Source organism: Zophobas morio, unplaced genomic scaffold (genome assembly GCF_036711695.1).
Source record: "Zophobas morio isolate AGI-343-1 ecotype UQ-CSIRO unplaced genomic scaffold, CSIRO_AGI_Zmor_V1 ptg000016l, whole genome shotgun sequence".
In the NCBI taxonomy this organism is placed as follows: Eukaryota; Metazoa; Arthropoda; class Insecta; order Coleoptera; family Tenebrionidae; genus Zophobas; species Zophobas morio.
Window position 1 is genome coordinate 7,573,276 of NW_026972121.1, and position 18,390 is coordinate 7,591,665.

At 45.5% G+C, this 18,390-nt stretch overlaps 2 protein-coding genes across 2 annotated transcripts in view; one reads left to right on the forward strand and one right to left on the reverse strand.

Annotated features, from left to right (window-relative positions):
- LOC135129704 (mothers against decapentaplegic homolog 3-like) overlaps positions 1-18,390 on the reverse strand; it is a 164,353-nt gene that overhangs the window by 102,330 nt on the left and 43,633 nt on the right. The gene's annotated exons all lie outside the window — the stretch shown is intronic.
- On the forward strand, positions 979-3,417 carry LOC135129427 (neurofilament medium polypeptide-like). Its single transcript, XM_064056578.1, has 5 exons — positions 979-1,124; positions 2,425-2,515; positions 2,582-2,585; positions 2,699-3,041; positions 3,132-3,417. The coding sequence occupies exons 1-5, from the start codon at positions 979-981 to the stop codon at positions 3,415-3,417; spliced, it is 870 nt and encodes a 289-aa protein (XP_063912648.1).

Consider the following 18,390-nt stretch of genomic DNA (forward strand, 5'->3'; position numbering starts at 1 on the left):
TAGTCAATTAAGTAACCACTTTGAAGCAAACAGTTTTTTTCCACATCTCAGTTTGGTTTTAGGAAAAATAAATCAACCATTGACGCAGTACATAACTTAGTTCAGGTTATAACGTCGTATTTCGAAGAAGGAACGGCGGGAGTCGCATCATTCCTAGATCTGTCTAAGGCGTTTGACTGCGTCAGTCCCAAACTTTTGCTACGCAAACTAAATTGCTACAATATGCACTTATCTAGTCGTCTGCTAATAAAATCTTATCTGGACAACAGAATGCAAGTTGTGAAATTTAAAGACGACACTTCTCAACATCTTCCGATCGATAAAGGAGTATCCCAAGGTTGCATAATTGGACCTCTCCTTTTCCTAATATTTATCAACGACTTACCGTCATCTTTAACGTCCAACTGCATCTTATATGCAGACGACACAACTTTAATAAATGGATTAGCCGACGGGAAATCTGCTAGCGAAGTAAAGGAACAGGCGCAATTAACATAAAATAAATGATCAAAAAAGATATGGTAGACATCAGCGTTAACGTAAAAGGAGAAGATGACGTACTTACTCTCGATATGGGCTCGAGTAATACCCCACCATCACTTTTGCGGTTATATAAACGTCGATTTACTTGTCAGTGATTTATTTAGTATTGCGCCTTCAATTGTTGGACATATTGTAAATTTAAAATGTCGTCTTTTATTTCTGGTTTGAATAAAGAATCACAATTACAAGCTTTTGTGAGTGCAAAAACTTTAGAAGAAAACAAAAGGTTTTTAATTAAAAGTTTTAGTCAAAATACGGGGACAAAATATTTGTGCAAGTGGAAGATTGCAGGACAATACTACCCCAGCGCTTTACTGAAAAATTCGACGATTCAGTAATCGACGATCTGAACAGAAAAATTGCTAACGGCTGGAAGTTGCATTTCGTCAACAAAGGACCGATCGGTCAAACCGCCAATATACAATTCATTGAAGGATGAAGATAATGAAAAATAAGAAATATAATCTAAATACCGTTAAAACTTTGCATCGGAGATTAGATTTACATTTGGAACGTATTCGTTCCATAAAAGAAGCAATTAAGTTGTATGAAATAAGAAATGGACTTAACAATCTTAAGCTGTACTAGAATTAATGATTTTAATACAGTATAATTAATCACTTACTGTGTGGTTTATTTCACCATCCTCGTACAAAATATTATTTTATGGTGAATCGTCATGAATAAAAGACGTGTGTACTTCGATAATATACCTGTTATTTTCTTAATAAATGATAAAGAAAACCGAATTAATACTTGGTTATATGATGTTAGAAGATTTCAAATGAATGTGGAACGTTTCGAAATACAAATAAAACCGTTAATCGAAAAAATGATGGAGAAGAAGCGAAAATTTAGACAAACAATCGAAAAGTTAGATTCACAATTGAAAATTATTCAACAAAGAAAATCAGTTAAATAACTTCTTCGAAAATTGGAATAACTCAAATTATATTATTATATTGTAATAAATATTGTTTATTTAATGAGTGTGGTAAGAAAATGTATTCTGTAGTGAAAGTTGAGGAAAACAGCAAGAGTGGGGATTGATAATGTGTATAAATTGAAGATCACCCGCAAGAGTTATAACAGTCCTCAACAAATTGAAGATCACACGCAGTCCTCAACACTTAAGAAAAATATATATATAAACAACAAAATGGGTAAGCTTGTCTTTATTACTATTAAATAAAAATCCTAATTGTTTTTTCTATATAAATATCAATGTCCGTATATGAAGACGTTCGGTTCAATAGAAATGCGGCACATCCACCAGCCATGAATTTTCTGCACGATGGAAATTTTTGTCGTAACAAACTTTCGATTGCTTGAATGATACAACGTTTCTCTTCATTCAATGAAACTATATCAAGATCGCGCGAAACCAAAATACTCTCTCTCAGTGGAAAGATATCTTATGTGTGAACTGAACTGATAAATTTATAGAACACCAATACGTCTTATATACATGTGCTTCACAGTGAGGCTTGGATTGCTGAATTGCATTTCTCACGGAAATAGTTTTTTCATGACCTTGAACTCTTAATTTCCGAGAAGAGCACGTCTTCAAAAATTGCTGAATTGCATTTCTCACGGAAATTGTTGTTTTCATGACCTTGAACCCCTAAATTCTGAGGAAAGCACGTGTTATTGAAATTGCTGATTTGTATGTCTCATGAGAACTGCTGAATCGCATTTCTCACGGGAAGAGTTTTTCATGACCTTGAAGTCTAGCAGTCTTTTAGATGTCCATATATGGACATAATAAATTGTTGATTTGGCATTTCACCCCTCTTTCTAAAATTATTTTTTCATTACTCTGCATTATTTTTCCTAGATATTTTGTATGGAGACACATAATTGTCATTATTAGTTCTTCAGTGTATGTGGAGAAGTGATCGTGAAAGTGAAGAAGATGAAGCATTCACTAAAGCCGAAAAAAATCAATATCATTCAAGATGTTGTAATTCAGGTACGTTTTTTTTTATTATTTATTTGTTTAATATTTTTTACAATATTAGAAGACAACACAATTCAGACAGGTACTTTTGTTTTTTTGCTAAATGTTTTTTTATATTTTATCATATACATTTTTTTTAATTTTTGTATATTCATAAATGTTGAGATGTTTATAAGTCTTTATTTTGTTTGACAGCCCGCCATGCCGAAAATGAGAAACTGGCCGATTTAACGGCCGAGGAATTGGACGAAATAAAATCCATTCGGCAAGAAGCGTCCACTTCTAAGGCCATAGAAGTAAGGGAAGAGCCTTCAGAGACGCCCTCCCAGCTGTCCATTGCACTAGACGAGCCATGCGTTCCTTTAACGCTCTCATTATTTGAGGGTTTGGAAACGCGTGGCAAAAACATGGGTTTACTTTATCACGTCTGTGGCGTGACGAAGGAACAAGAAGAAGGGCAGGAGGAGGAGGAGGAGGAGGAGGAGGAGGAGGAGGAGAAGCAAGCGGAGCAGCAACAACAACACCGAGATAAAGAAGAGTAGGAGGAGCAAAGGGAACTTCAACACCAGCACGAAGAGGAGGAACAGGCTTGCCGAACACCGGCATTGACACTTCGAACGGAGGACAGCGAGGAAGAGTTCCAGGCACCATCCACGGCGTCGGAGCTGCTGTCGTCCTTCCGTTGGAAGTGTCGGGCGGCGGAACAAATTCAAAAGGTGCCCCGAAGTGACCTGTTACGAAAAAAAGCCAAGTATGAAAAAGACGTGAAAAGATACTTCAACAAAGTTTGCGAATTTCAGAGACTATTGGCAGAACGAAAAACGCAACTCGCGGAAGTGAACAAAAAACTTATCCACTGTGAAAGTAGTGCGAAAGGGGTGAAAGAATTAATGAACAAAATAAATTTAGTGTAATAATAGCAGGTAGTAGTAGTAGTAGTTGTTACTATTTACTTTGCTACATAATAGACAAACAAATGCCTGTGGTACCGCAAGAGCGAATCGAAAATATTTACCTAAAATAAAAGAAAAACTTGAACTGGGTCAAGTTGTTTTTTATACCATTTCAAATTTATTAGCTTTGAAATGGAGAGATAGATAAGCGTGATGTGATGATGATTTCGTCGTGCTATGGGCCCGAATTGCTACCATCTGGAAAAATTAACCACAAGACAAAAGAAAAAAAGCTCAAACCAGAATGTATTTTACAATACAATTTAAATATGGGAGCAGTTGATAAGACTGACATGCTGCAAAGTTCGATAGAATCTGTAAGGAAGAATGTCAAGTGGTATAAAAAAGTTTTTTTTTCCATTTGATAGATCTGTGCCTATTGAATGCACATGTAATTTATAAACTGGCCAGAACATCCCTATTGCGGATTTCCAAGTAACGCTGGTAAAACAGCTACTTGAAAAATATCACAAGACACAAGTGAGATTAGCACCAGGGCGTAAAACTGCAGAAGGTGATTCGCCACTTAGACTGACAGGAAGACATTTTCCCTCTTTTTTTCCAAACAACACACAAGGAAAGCCGGTTTCGAAAAGATGTGTAGTGTGTTCTAAACATAAAAAAAAGAGAGAAGTACGATTTCAGTGTGACACCTGTAATGTTGCACTATGTGTTACGTCATGTTTTCAGCTATACCATACGCTAAAAAATTATTGAAACATTTATATAATTATGTATTTTCTTTTTTTTTTGGTACATAAAATTGTACATTTTGCAAGTTTTGTCATTTTTTGTCACAGAAAATTTTGTGACGAGACGGGAAACATATAGATCCGCTGCACCCAACACTTTAATTTACGTGCCGGGACGGGAGACGTACGGATCCGAAACTGCTAAAATATCCCCGTCTGTACGTTTGTGGCACTCGCTGCGCTCGTCGTGCCCCAAACCCATGCGTGCCACAATAAGACGTCTTATTAAACTAGTATAATAATATACTATTATGCACGTATTACAAAATGAGAGTTCACGTAAGATTTTACTGTAGTGCGCATGTTTAGAATCAAAATTATCTATTAAATTTTGAAGTAGTGTCAGACAGAATAACTAGATTTAGTTCTTAAATTTTCTGCGTATTTTTCTTTCCAAGTTTCGTGTGAAATTTGGTACTAAATTTAGTATCATGTCAGACGGCCTTTATATCCCGTTCTGGCCCGGTTTAATAATGTTGGAAAAAAAAAATAACAAGTTCAATAGACTTAGCAATGCAAATGTTGAAAACTGGAATAACGTTTTGAAACATGAACTGCTGAAAAGCAAAAGTAATGTAAAAGCTATAGGGTTGTTAGACTATCACGTCAACATGTGATTTTTGTTCATAAGGAACTGAAATTTAATTTAAAGAAATCTAAACTTACAAAAATACTTCCCACGATTTGGGCACCGAAGAAAAATGGAAAAGAAAAAGAAAAAATAAATTTAATTATTTTAACGCAAAATGTCTAATAAATTTTAAAACACAAACTGTTGAAAAAGATGACATAACTGAAGCTTACCAGCACAAAAATAAGAGCTATGAAATTATTAAAAAACCTAATAATTTTCCTACTATAATGAAAAATGGATTAGTTAATGACATAAACTACTACAAACCAATCATTACAGACAAAAAATTAAACTATAGGTACTGTAGCGAAATTCTCAAATTTGAGAGTAGTCGCTAATGAAATAACAATTAACGATTATATCAGGTTGAACGCGTCAGATAACACCAATTCTGTAGAAAAATAGCTCACAAATTGGGTAATTGATATTAGGATGGAATTATACTCCGAAATTCAGGTGTTGACAATATCACTCTTTTTACTTGCGTTGTGTTCAAAACTGAAAATATTTCTCAAAACCAAGCAATATTTCCACTTCGAATAAAACAGCTACCAGCTATAAAAGATGTAATTGTAATGCCGACGCGTGTGAATGGAAATCACTGGACATTGGCTATTGCAAATATTCCCAATAGAGAATTTTATTATTTTAATCCTGTTAGAACGACTGTTAGTGATATTAGTGAAATGTTAAAAAAATTTAAAACATTTTTGAAAGAATATAATTCTGTATCGAATAAAAAAATTCCCGTAACCAATTGGCATAGCTACAACTGTGGAATTATAATAATTCAATTATTCGAAAATTTTCTATTATAAAAATCTTTTGAAAACACATGTTGTCCAAATCTGTATAGAAATGAAATGAAACAACTAATCATTAAAAATTCCGACAATATGAGTGACTACTGTCTATATTGTGGGATTATAGAAAAAGAACAAACAATTAACAAGTTTGTTTTTTGTGACTGGTGTAATCGATTAGCACGCTATGAATGCACGTATCCCCTTGGAAACGAAATCCCATGTCATACATCTACGAATTGTGTAAAATATCAAATTACTATTGCTAGAGATAGTTTTCTTTTTCAGTTAAAAATATTTATAAATGTGCATTGTACCAAAGGTAATTTTGTATTCTCTCTATGAATATTCTTTTTATTAAAAATGTTATTTATTAAATTAGTTTGACATTGTTGGTCTACTAACTTGGATATAGATTTTATAGTTTTTGTTATAAAGAATATAGTCAGTCATATATTATGTAATTAAATTTTGCTGATTTGATTAATACGTAAATAATTGTTAATATCATTAAAATTAACAAACAAATGTAAGTGTTACTCAGCCTAATATAATATATATTTGCTTAAACTGTTATTAATTTTAACATTTTTGGTTTATTAACTGTGATATTATATTTTTATATTGTATATTTTCTAAATAAATATTTTGTGAATTTTTGTTGTAATTTTTGTTTTTAATTCATCATAAATTCTATAGATCTCTCGCTCTGAATTTCATCGTGGCACAAACACTGATAAGCGAATTACAGGCGTGAATTATGGTATGTCCGTGCACACCCTCATTCCCTAAAATTTGATTTTTTTTCAAACTATAATTCATCATAAATTCTAAACATCTCGCACACTGCATTTCATCGTGGCACAAACACTGATAAGCGAATTACAGGGGTGCCCCATATGTATTTCTATGTGTGTCGCCTGCATGAAATTACGGTTCGTACTAAAATCGTTGCTGTCTTCACACCGGTCTGTTTTAATTTAGCTAGACCAAATCTCTTTTATTAATTTGTTTAAAGAAACTTTTAACTATGCACTTTCAACTACAAAAAGCTTCGCAACAAATAGTTTTCCAGGTAAATTTCGTCGCAGCGAGAGCTTTAATTGATAACAAGTAATCGGATCCGCTAAATAGATCCATACCGAGGTTAGTACTTTAATTTTTTCATTAAGTCATGTGATTAAATCGTATACTTACTTAAAAACTTGTAAAATTTGTTATAAATCATAAAATAATATTGTATTTCTATGTCGTGGTCTAACTTCTTTACTTTCTGACACATTTAATTTCAGGCGTTTGTTTTTCTTTGCATGGTTTTAATCGAGAATTGACTTTAATTCGCCTTCTATAAACCGGGTCAAAATAATTAATTAAAAGAGATCTAATTTTATTAATTTAATTCCATCATGCCCATTGCGTAAAAATAGTATTTAATCAAATAAAATACAATTTTTTTAACTTTTTTGTGAATGTATAAATATCAGTTATTGTAAATAGTTGTCATCGAGGTATTTATTTCAGAGTTTAACTCGTGTCAATAATCAAATTCTTTATCGATAACGAATTTTGTTCCAAACATTTTTGCTCAACCTAGAAATTGTAAAGCTACAGTGACAACATCGTTTACCCCTCTCCATTTACGTCCTCCCATCTTCGTCACGCGAACGACCAATCAGAACAAGTCAAAATACCCTATAAATACCCACTTGCCTTAGAACCGCATTCACAGTCGTGAGTCGTCAGTTGGAGAGGAAGGTTGTCTGTTCCGGTGGTGAGTTTGCTTTTGCATATTTTTTGCTTTTGTGAATCTGCCGTCGTGCTGTGACCCAACGCTCCAGTGAAGTTCACCGAGTTCGCTGCGTTACTGTGCTTTTCAGCGCGCTATCGCTAGCATCCCTTGTGCAACGTTTCGCAACGTTTTCCATCGGCTACGCTGCTTTTTTCAAAGCGATTAGTGGTCGATGTGGCACAAATAATTTCGCAACCACAACACGTCCCAGGCTCTGTCAGTGCCACCATGGCGCAGGCAGGGGCCCCAGGAGATGCCATGCTGTCGAGGATCTTGGCCGTCGTGACCAGGATGGAGGCGGCGTTGAAGAAACACGCCAAGCGTATTGAGAGGATCAAGAGGGTCGTAGAGGAGTTCTACAGCCCCCCACCGACCTCCACAGAAGAAGAAGAAGAAGACTCCGATGTGGACATAGCCATGGAGGTCACGTCCGCAGAGGCCCCGTTCGAGGAAGTCCCCCCCGGCAGAGCTGGCGCAAAGAGGCCAGCCACCCCCACCCCCCAGCCAGTCTTCACGACTGGCAATATGTTCTCCGCCCTTAGCGGCGAGGAGCAAGCCCCCACGCCTTCCACTTCGGCCAAAAAGCCGAAGATTGCGTCTCCGCCCCCGACCGTGAAGCCCAAGCCACCAGCCAAGCCCGCGGCCACGGAGAAGCCAGCCCCACCTGCTGCTGGCAAGAAGCAGCAGGTCAACCCCAAGCCCCAGAAGGGCCCCCTTGCTGCCAAGCAGCAAAAGAAGTCCCAGCCCCAGCCCCCGGCAGGCCCAAGCCGGGACACCGCCAGGGCCAAGCCCGCCACCACCGCCGAGACCACCCCGGTCGTCGACGAGACCCCCGCCGAGCCCCGGCCCGAGCCCCAGGAGGAGACCATGGAGACGGAGGTCCCCGTGGTGACACCACGTCCCCCAACCACCCCGAAAAGCAGGATTCCGCCCATAATCCTGCGGGACGGCCAGAGATGGTCAGAAGTTTCGCGTCGGATGACGGATAACTCCATCCGGTATTCGAAGGCGAAATCCACCCCGGAAGGGGTGCGTATTCAGCCGGTCGATGTGAGCGACTTCAGAAGCCTGGTAAGACTTCTGGACAACATGAAGGTGCAGTATCACACCTTCACGCTCCCGGAGGAGAAAACTCTCCGCGTCGTCATCCGCGGCATCGCCGTAGGAGTTGCCAGCCAGGAGGTGTTGGAAGACCTGGAGTCTCTGGGTCTCCAACCAATTCAGGTCAGTCGGATGAACCGAAACGACCGCCCGATGCCCCTCGTCCTCGCCGAGATGCCCATGGCCAAGAAGGCCGAAGTCTTCGAGGTGAAGACACTTTGCGGCCTCTCCGTCAAGGTGGAGAAGCCCCACAAGAGGAAGGATGCTGCCCAGTGCCACCGCTGCCAGCGATTCCACCACTCCCAGCGGCACTGCCGGGCCGAACACCGTTGCGTCAAATGCGGCGCTGATCACCAGACCAGCGACTGCGAGAAGCAACGCAGGCAGCCGGCGAAATGCGCGAATTGTAGCGGGCCACACCCGGCCAGCTACAAGGGGTGTCCCAAGTTCCCCAAACCGCAGCAACAGAAGGCCTCCAAGAAGCCTTCCACATCGTCCAAGACGACCGCCCCCAGGACCGCCGCCCTCAAACGCGGTGCCCTCCCCAAGGCCACCCCAAAACCCAAACCCGCTCCCGTTCCCAAGAAGGTCGCCCTCACGGCTCGCCAACAGGCCGACCTGCAGCTCCAGAAGACCCAGCTCATGACCGCCATCGCCGCCGCCAAGGACTCGCAGTCCATGGCGGAGAAAATGGCGGCATTCCTTCCCTCCTTTTTAAAAATTAGATGGGTAGTACGCCACTAATTGTAAATTCATTACAGATCGCCTTCTGGAATGCCAATGGACTCCGGAGCGGGCGTTATGAACTCGAAGAGTTCATGGAAGACCACCAGCTCGATGCCATCCTCGTCAACGAGACGAACCTCCTGTGGGACTCCCGAGATCCAAAGATGCCTGGTTACACCTTGCACCGAACGGAACGCCGGGACGGAAACGGGAGAGGAACGGCCATCTACGTAAGAAAAGAGATTAAACACTCTTCTTCTTACGTCCCCGATCTCCGACAACTAGAAGCGACGGCGGTAACCGTTGTGACTGCGAGAGGGCCTCTGCGCCTAATCGCTTGTTACAACAACTCCAACACGCTCCAGGTTGAAGACATCGCTGACCTCGTCGCAGGCGAAGAGGCCACCATCGCAGCTGGCGATTTCAACGCCAAGCATTCGGACTGGCACAGCCGCCAGAACAACGCGAACGGAAGGCGTCTCCTAACCTTCCTCCATAACACCGCGGAAGTAGACGTCATCTCCACCGAAGAACCGACGTTCTACCACCGAGCCCGACCAGATGCACCAGGTGATATCTTGGACATTGCCCTCGTCAAGAATCTCCGACACGAAGTGGACGTCAACGTCGTCGACGAGCTCCACTCCGACCACCTCCCGGTGATTATGCGCATCGGGAACGAACCCAACGATCCCGCGGCCAACATAATCACGACCACGGACTGGACGAAATTCGCCGAACATATCAAGGGCAACTTTGGTGAGTTTGTAACGAATTTCCAGGACAGCGAGCTAGTCGAAAGAGCAACCCTGGACTACGAAAATCGTATCCGGGCCTCCATCGACGCGACCTCAATTCGACGCCCTGTGCGGCCATTCAAACGGCCCGCGATACCCCAGCGTATCGCGAATCTCATCAGGGAAAAGAACAGAGCCAGACGAACAGCACGACGAACTGGAGAACAGGACGACCGGACTGCAGCGAACCGCCTCCAATGGGAAGTCCGGCGAGCACTGCTCAATCTTAGGAACGAGCAGTGGGAACAACGACTAGAATCCCTGAACACCGTGGACGGATCGACCTGGAAAATGGCCAAAGCGCTGAGAAGCGACAAGCGGCCACTTCCACCGATCCACAGCGCGAACAACGGCATCGTCTTCACAGATGAGGACAAAGCCGCCGCCTTCGCTCACAATCTGGAGAACCAATGCCAGACGAACATCGACCCTGATGCAGATGACGAGCACCTGGACCTCGTCGAGGAAATCGTCGAAGAAATTCGAATGGCAGAACCCGGCGAAGACGACCAGATCCGCGAAGTCCATCCCGACGAAATCCGTGAAATCATCCGACTCCTCAAGCCCAGGAAAGCCCCAGGCCCAGATGGCATCCCGAACAAAGCATTGAAGAACCTCCCCGACGAAGCCATCGTCGCACTAGCAGGTATCATTAATGCGATGTTTAAATTCCGTCTTTTTCCAGCTAGGTGGAAAGAAGCCCACGTCATTTTCATCCCGAAACCGGGGAAAAATCACATTTTCCCGGAAAATCACCGACCCATCAGTCTCCTCTCGTCCGTGGGGAAGATCGCTGAACGTGTGATTCGGAAACGGCTAGCTGAGTTCGTCAACGAACGAGGCGTAGTCCCCGATGAACAGTTCGGTTTTCGCCCCCAACACTCAACCTCCGAACAACTCCTCCGAGTAGTCGAATTCGCCGCAAAATCAATTGAATGGAAACAATTGACTGGCGCGGTGTTCCTCGACGTTGCGAAGGCTTTCGACACCGTCTGGCATGATGGACTTGTTTACAAGCTTCACCAAGCAGGCGTGCCGTTGACGATGGTGCAGCTCATCCAATCTTTCCTGGATTCCCGCACGTTTAAAGCACGCATTGGGCACGCTTTATCTGAGGAGCATCCAATTAGCGCAGGAGTCCCCCAGGGCTCGGCGCTTTCCCCGCTCCTGTACGCGGTTTTCACCGCGGACATACCCAAACTCCCCCGAACTAGCCTTGCAATCTACGCAGACGACACGGCTATCCTTACGCGCTCCAAAATGCCGCACCTCGTAACCTCCTACTTACAGGAGGCCGTGGATGCGCTGGAGGGGTGGTGCAAACGATGGCTCATTACAGTCAATCCAGAAAAGAGCACTGCGCTTCTTATCTCGAAAAGACGTACTGGGCCTGAAGGAAACGTCACGATGTTGAACCGGGTCATCCCTTGGCGGAGCCAAGCAAAATACCTAGGTGTCATCGTCGACAAACGGCTGTCCTTTATCCCTCATATTGACTACATCGTGGCCAATACGAACAAGATAAAGGGTTCGTTGTCTGTGCTGATCGGAAGGCGCAGTAAGGTGTCGATCAGGAACAAGTTGTTGCTGTATCGCGCCATCATTCGCCCCACCATGTCCTATGCTTCAGTGGCCTGGAGCTATGAACCCTCCAAAACCCAGTTTCACCGTCTGGAAGTCATCCAGACGAAAATTCTCCGACAGGTTTTCAAAGCCCCATGGTTCGTCAGAAACGCCCAACTGCTCCGAGAGGCCAACCTCCCGCCGCTGAAGGAGTTCCTGCACGAAGTCGCCCTCCGAGCCTTCAGGAAAGCTGAAGAGCACCCCAACCCCCTGGTGCGAGAAGCCGTCGACTACGAGTTCGACGAGGAAGCCCCCCCCAGTCGCAAGCGGCCCCGTAGGGCGCTGCTTGAAGACCGAATCGGCAAGTAACACCACCTGCCGTCTCCACCGACCGGCCTTTCCCGGCCTTCCCAACTTCCCGACCGCATCGCCTCCAAGGTGTTGCACATCTAACGCCAGCGCATAGCGCATTTTTTCTGCTTCAGATCTCTCCACCGGCCGCAGGACCGCGAGGAAGAGCCGACGATGGGGGCCAACTCCTAGGCAATCAATAGCTCAACCGAGCTCGGTAGCGCAGCCCCCGCTGTGTCTACCGGGATGCGCGTTGTGGGTGTAAGGGACAATGTCCTGGTACCCGAGCAGAAGAAGGAGGGGTTTTAGGGCGGTAACCATTCCCCCAGTACCACCGTAGGCCGCAGAAGAGGCCAAGAACCATTACGGTGGTCTGCGTAGACATTTCCCCTCCACCAAAAAAAAAAAAAAAAAAAAAAACACATTCACACGAGAACACAATATGGTTTAGACACAAACAACGTGTTAGTTCCGATCATCGAGTCCACATCGAGGAGAGCGAGAATCGAACTTTATCAACGACCTAGTTGGGAGGTTTCCACCAGCGACACCGTGATATTTGCGCTTTTCAGCGCGATATCACACAAGCGATCAAGATTTCCAGTCGGTCACGTGTCTCCTAGAGCAGGTGGCCGACGAGAAAAGCCAGAGACGTCCGTGCCACGCCCGCGAGGTCCCAGGCGAAGAGCACCATGGAGGCGAGAGGAGGCGACGGCTTCATCACCGTCGAATTTTTTCAACGCTCCATGAAGGAGCTGGAGGCGCGTTTGCTGCGTTCGGTGGAGGCGATGCTTTCGGGCATTGTCGTGCCGCCGGTGCAGCAGAACGCCGTGGAGGTGAAACCTTCTAAAAAAGCAAAAAAGGGCAAAAAGCCCAAACCGGCAGGCAGAAAGTCTGAGCCCACGGGGGCCGAGTCAGCCGTATCTTTAGCCATCGAGGTCCCAGTGACCTCACCGGCCGAGGAGGCGGAGGGCGAGGCGACGGAGTCTCCAGAAATGGAGATGGAAGTCGTCGAGGGCGTACCACCAGCTCGCGGCAATCTGCCAGGCCTGCCGTCCGATTCTGAGGACGACGAAACGGGTTTCACTAGAGTCGAGCGACGCAAGTCTCGCAAACGACCGAAGCCCGCGACGTCGGACTCGGAGTCGTCGAACGACGGCGACAGCGGGGAGGAAACGCGGCCGAAAGCGAAAGCTGGAGGAAAATCCGCGACACCCCCCGTCAAGTCGGAGAAAATCCCACCGGTGATTCTCCGTACTCATGAGTGCAACAACAGTTGGACTCAAGTCTCGGCTTTGCTTAAAGCCAAGAATATCGCCTACAAACAGGCGAAAACAACACGGGACGGCATCCGAATTCTGCCCATGTCCGCGGATCATTTCCGCGCACTTACGGCGGCGTTCGATGAAGCCAAACTCCCGTACCACTCTTTCGCCCTAAAAAGCGAAAAAGGCCTAAAGGTGGTGCTGAAAGGGATCGATAGAAACATCTCCACCGAAGATGTGAAAATCGATCTCGAAAAACAGGGCTACCATCCCGTGCGGGTAAACCGCATGAGAAAAAGGCAAAAAAATCTGGATATGGTTGTGATCGAGGTTCCCCGAGAGGAAGCCAAGATCTACGCCGTGTCCAGGGTGTGCGGCCTGGTTGTTAAAACCGAGCCACAAAAGCACATCAAATCTTCCGGACAGTGTCACCGCTGTCAGAAGTTCGGTCACACCCAACGAGGCTGTCGCGCTGCTCCCAGGTGCGTCAGGTGTGCGAACGCACACGACTCGCGGGATTGCCCGGACAAAGGGAAGAAAAAGACGGCGAAATGCGCCAACTGCGGAGGCCCGCACCCGGCCAGCCACCGTGGATGCCCGCTATAGCCCCAACAGGGGACAAACAGCGGCACCGCAAAGGCGGCCACCGGAGCGAGAGCACCTGCAGCCAGCAAAACGCCGCAAACCCCAGCACAAACGGGCAAAAGCTCATCTCCGAAGGGGAAAAGCAAAAGCCCGACAGTGCAGGTCCCAGTAAGCCAGAAGGCCGGGCCCAGACCTTCAGGAGGCGCAGATAGGGGCGGCCCAAGCTCTCCCGGTAAAAAACCCACTCTCGGGGATTTTTCCGCGGCCATGAGCGAGCTGTGGCACGTTTTTCGCGCTGCCAACCCCTCAAACGAGATTACTCGCGCACTCCGCGAGAAAACCGAGAAAATCTCGAGTTTCGTTCTAAACCACTATGGTTGAAAAACGTAAACCTGCGAGTCTCCAGGTGGTCTTCTGGAATGCAGACGGCCTCCGCCCCAAAAGAAACTCTCTCGAGGAGTTCGTGGAGCGAATCAGGGCGGATATTGTGCTCGTTAACGAGACACATCTGAAGCCGACGTACGGTGCGAAATTGCGAAATTTTGTACTGTACCGCAGCGACAGACTAAACGCGCCGCGCGGTGGAACGGCCGTTTACGTCAAAAAAGACATCGAGCACGAGACAATTGAGTTACCGCAATTGGATCAATTGGAGGCGACGGGCATCGCCGTACAGACAGCGCACGCTGGCGTGCTGAAACTGTATGCAGTCTATTGCTCTCCGAACAGAGCGCTTCTGGCAAATGAGCTGGAGGAGCTCCTCGATGAAGACGGCCCCATAATTATCGCAGGTGACCTGAACGCCAAGCATCCAGCTTGGAACAGTAGGGTTGCCAACGGTAGGGGTCGCACGCTACTTGACTTTGCACAACAGCGAAATGACCTGGCCGTCGTTGGACCGGAAACGCCCACCCACTACGGGCCGGTGGGGCGGCCGGACGTCCTCGACATAGCCATCCTCAAAGACATTCCCATGAGGACGCAGCTCGAAGTTGCGAACGAGCTCGAGTCGTACCACCTCCCGGTGATCCTTCACCTGGGGGACGGCCTCGACGACGAAGCTCCGGTGACTTTTGACAGAGTCGACTGGAACCTGTTTACAGACCGGTTGACCGCGTCTATAGGGCCGCCACCGAGAATCGAAACTGTAGAGGACATCGACAACGCTGTCGAAAACCTCGAGTTGAAAATTCGAGGGGCGAAAAACGAGGCAACTCGCACGATAAATTTGCAACGCAGAATTGACGCACTTCCGGGCGAAATCCGGGACGCCATCCGTGAGAAAAACCGCGCCAGAAGGAGGTTCCACCGAACTCTGGCGCCGGAAGATCGAGCGGAGGCGAACCGATTAGTAGCTAGGTCGCGTCGGCTGTTGGCGGATTTTCGTGAGAGTAAATGGAACGACAGACTTCAAGAGCTGTCAACGCAGAACCAGTCATTGTGGAGAATGGCGAAGGCGCTCCGTAACCAAAAAACGTCTCTGCCGCCTATTCATGGAGAACGAGGAGTTGTGCACACGGTTCCACAAAAGGCCGAAGCTTTTGCCGATAATCTTGAGCTGCAATGTAGTCCCAACCACATAGATGCGGATCTCGATCACATCGGCGAAATCAATAGGTCAGTGCGAAGGAAACTTCGCGACTCTGACGACGATGAGATTATCAAGCCGACTTCGCCAGCGGAGGTCCGCGCGATAATTAAACGACTAAGAGTCAAAAAAGCACCAGGAGTGGACGGAATTAATAACCGTATGATTAAACACTTGCCTGACCGCGGGGTCATGCATATAGTGGCAATCATAAACGATATGCTGCGACTTAGACACTTTCCAGCGAGGTGGAAAGTCGCGGACGTCATCTTCATACCGAAAGCTCAATCGGACCTGAGGTTCCCACAAAATCACCGCCCGATCAGCCTCCTTCCCTGCATAGGGAACGCCGGTTTCAACTGGAAAAAACACACGGGTGCTGTTTTTCTGGATGTCGCCAAGGCATTCGACAAAGTCTGGCACTACGGGCTCCTCCACAAGCTCATAGAAGCAGACGTCCCGATTGGATTAGTCAAACTAATTCGATCATACCTGAAAAGTCGCACTTTTCGGGCCAAGATCGGCGAAATAAGGTCGAGCGAGCGCACAATAACCGCGGGCGTGCCCCAAGGTTCGCTGCTTTCGCCACTCCTATTCGCGATCTTCACCGCAGACGCGCCGAAAATCGTAGACGCCGCCACCACAACGGCATACTATGCGGATGACGCTGCAATCCTCGTGCGGCACTCTAGTGCTGTGCACGTGACCAGAAAACTGCAAGAGGCAGTAGACGTCCAGGAAGAATGGTACAGACGTTGGAGGATACATGTCAACGCTGCCAAGAGCAGGGCGATATTATTCACCAAAAAAAGAGACCACCCAGTTGACGAAGTGTACATGTTCGATGTCCCCATCCCATGGCACACGGAAGTCAAATATCTGGGAGTTGTCCTGGACAAAGGGCTAACGTTCAAAGCGCACATTGAAAGTGCGCGGAACAAAGCGGTCGGAATGTTGGAGAAACTTAACCCGCTGATGAATCGGCGCAGCCGACTCTCTTCGGGAAATAAGATACTCTTATACAAGACGATCGTGCGCCCAACGCTTCTTTATGCATCTCCGGCCTGGGGACACGCCGCGAGATCGCATTTAAAGAAGCTGCAGTCAGTGCAGAACAAATGCCTCAGGAGAGCGCTGGATGCTCCGTGGTTTGTTCGAAACACACAGATCCTCCGGGAGGCCAAATTACCCCTGTTGAGCGATTTCATGCGGGAAACCGCCAGGAAGACTTTCACAGGGGCGGAAAGTCACTCAAATCCACTCATTCGTCAAGCTGTGGACTATGACGAATTAGGCCCTCACCGATACAAGCGTCCGAAAATGGCGCTCCACGTCGGTGTGGTATAACGGTAAAAGATATCGTTCTAAGGGGCCCCCTCGGGGGTCGAATCGCTCAGGTTCATTATTTTATTTAATTCTCTATGTTTCAGATCGCCCCATAGATGAAGGAGTGAAGGACCAGGATTCCGACTCCATAGAAGAAGGAGAGGTTTTAGTGGGTAAGCAAACGATGCAGTCCCACAGTACCCCAAACGGGGTCTGCATAAAGCATTTCCTCTCCGCCCAAAGGCACAAAAAAAAAAACCGCATTCACTCTCGAAACGCTCTTCGACGTTGTTAAACATCAAGATTTCCACAAACTTTATAGTCAGCTACCACAACAACTCAAAAAGGTATGTAACCATTTTTCATTTATTTTATTTCAAAATAAAATTATTGGTGTTTCATTGGTAATTAATTCTTATAATTTTTTACAGATATCTTCAAAAATTATTATCAGTCCGTTCCGCTTGGAGTATGTGACGGTGCGAAATGCCGATGATACATTTCCTGAAGACCACGACTGCACAGAGAATACCGTAAATTACGGACGATATGGAGATTAATTTTTTAGGACGACGAGTTAAAAATTGATTTCTTCTATACCAGTTCCAAGGAACACAAAAACCTGTGGCCGAAACAGACATTGTTCATGAAAATAAACTTTTGCAAGAGTTCGCGACGTCACTTCGACCTGTGGTGGTTGGTTCTTTGAATCAACATTCTATAGCTCTAGATTATTTAGGTTTTCGTACCTGCATATTTCTCAATAACAATCAACTGTTTAAATTAATCCTAGTAAGTAACATACATACACGCTAAAAATTGCTAATACCTTTGGCAATTTCCTGAAAACAACAAAGGGCGTAGAAGCACAGAAACAGTCGGACCAAGTCCATTTTCAAATTTAAGAGGTGGCCGCACCCTCAGAGACATCAGTCATCGTTTCTCTGACAGTGAATAGGCGAATATCATTGTACTAGTGGTGCTGCTGTACAAGAACTCCAACAAAAATTTGCAGAATTTAATTATTTTATCGTTGCTGATTTTTACAACGTTGTTAAGAAACACTGTGCGAGTATTTCGTGAAAGAGGTAGTGTCTACAACAAAAAGGTACTGGACGACAAACATTGTGTACCAATTAAGTCATAGAAGATGTTGAAGAACGCATCAACTTCAATGCGGCATCTGTCCCAAGAAGTTGGGACTTTCCGTGAATCTACATACCATAAAATTGTGAAAAAAAGGTCTACCTATGGTTGTCAGAAGATTGCATGAAAGAAATTTACATGCTAGAACTCCAGCAAAAAAAAAAATATTCTGACGCCCGAGCATGCTCACCAGCGATTGGTCAAACGTTATCTTTACAGACGAGAAAGTGTTTTCGACATCACAGGAAACCCGCGTATGTAAAGTGTGGCGCCCCGACAACATCTAGGTTTTTGGGGTTGGATGAACCAGGAGAATTTGTGCAGGTTTCTCCACCAAAGATTAATGCCCGAGCATACTTACAGATTCTTGGGGATGTATTAAAACCATATTATATTCTGAAGACGAGATGCCGAATATCGTCATGGTCCAAGATAACAGCTCTGTCCACACCGCCAACAATGTCCGGGAGTGGTATGCAGATCATCCGGAAATCATTTTATTAAACTG

What these genes read in the sequence shown, in the direction of transcription:
- LOC135129427 (XM_064056578.1), top strand. Translation starts at nt 979, where the DNA reads ATGAAGATAATGAAAAATAAGAAATATAATCTAAATACCGTTAAAACT. An exon ending in GGACTTAACAATCTTAAGCT is followed by an intron (nt 1,125 to 2,424) that starts GTACTAGAATTA and finishes TTAGTTCTTCAG; the next exon opens with TGTATGTGGAGAAGTGATCG. An exon ending in CAACACCGAGATAAAGAAGA is followed by an intron (nt 3,042 to 3,131) that starts GTAGGAGGAGCA and finishes AACGGAGGACAG; the next exon opens with CGAGGAAGAGTTCCAGGCAC.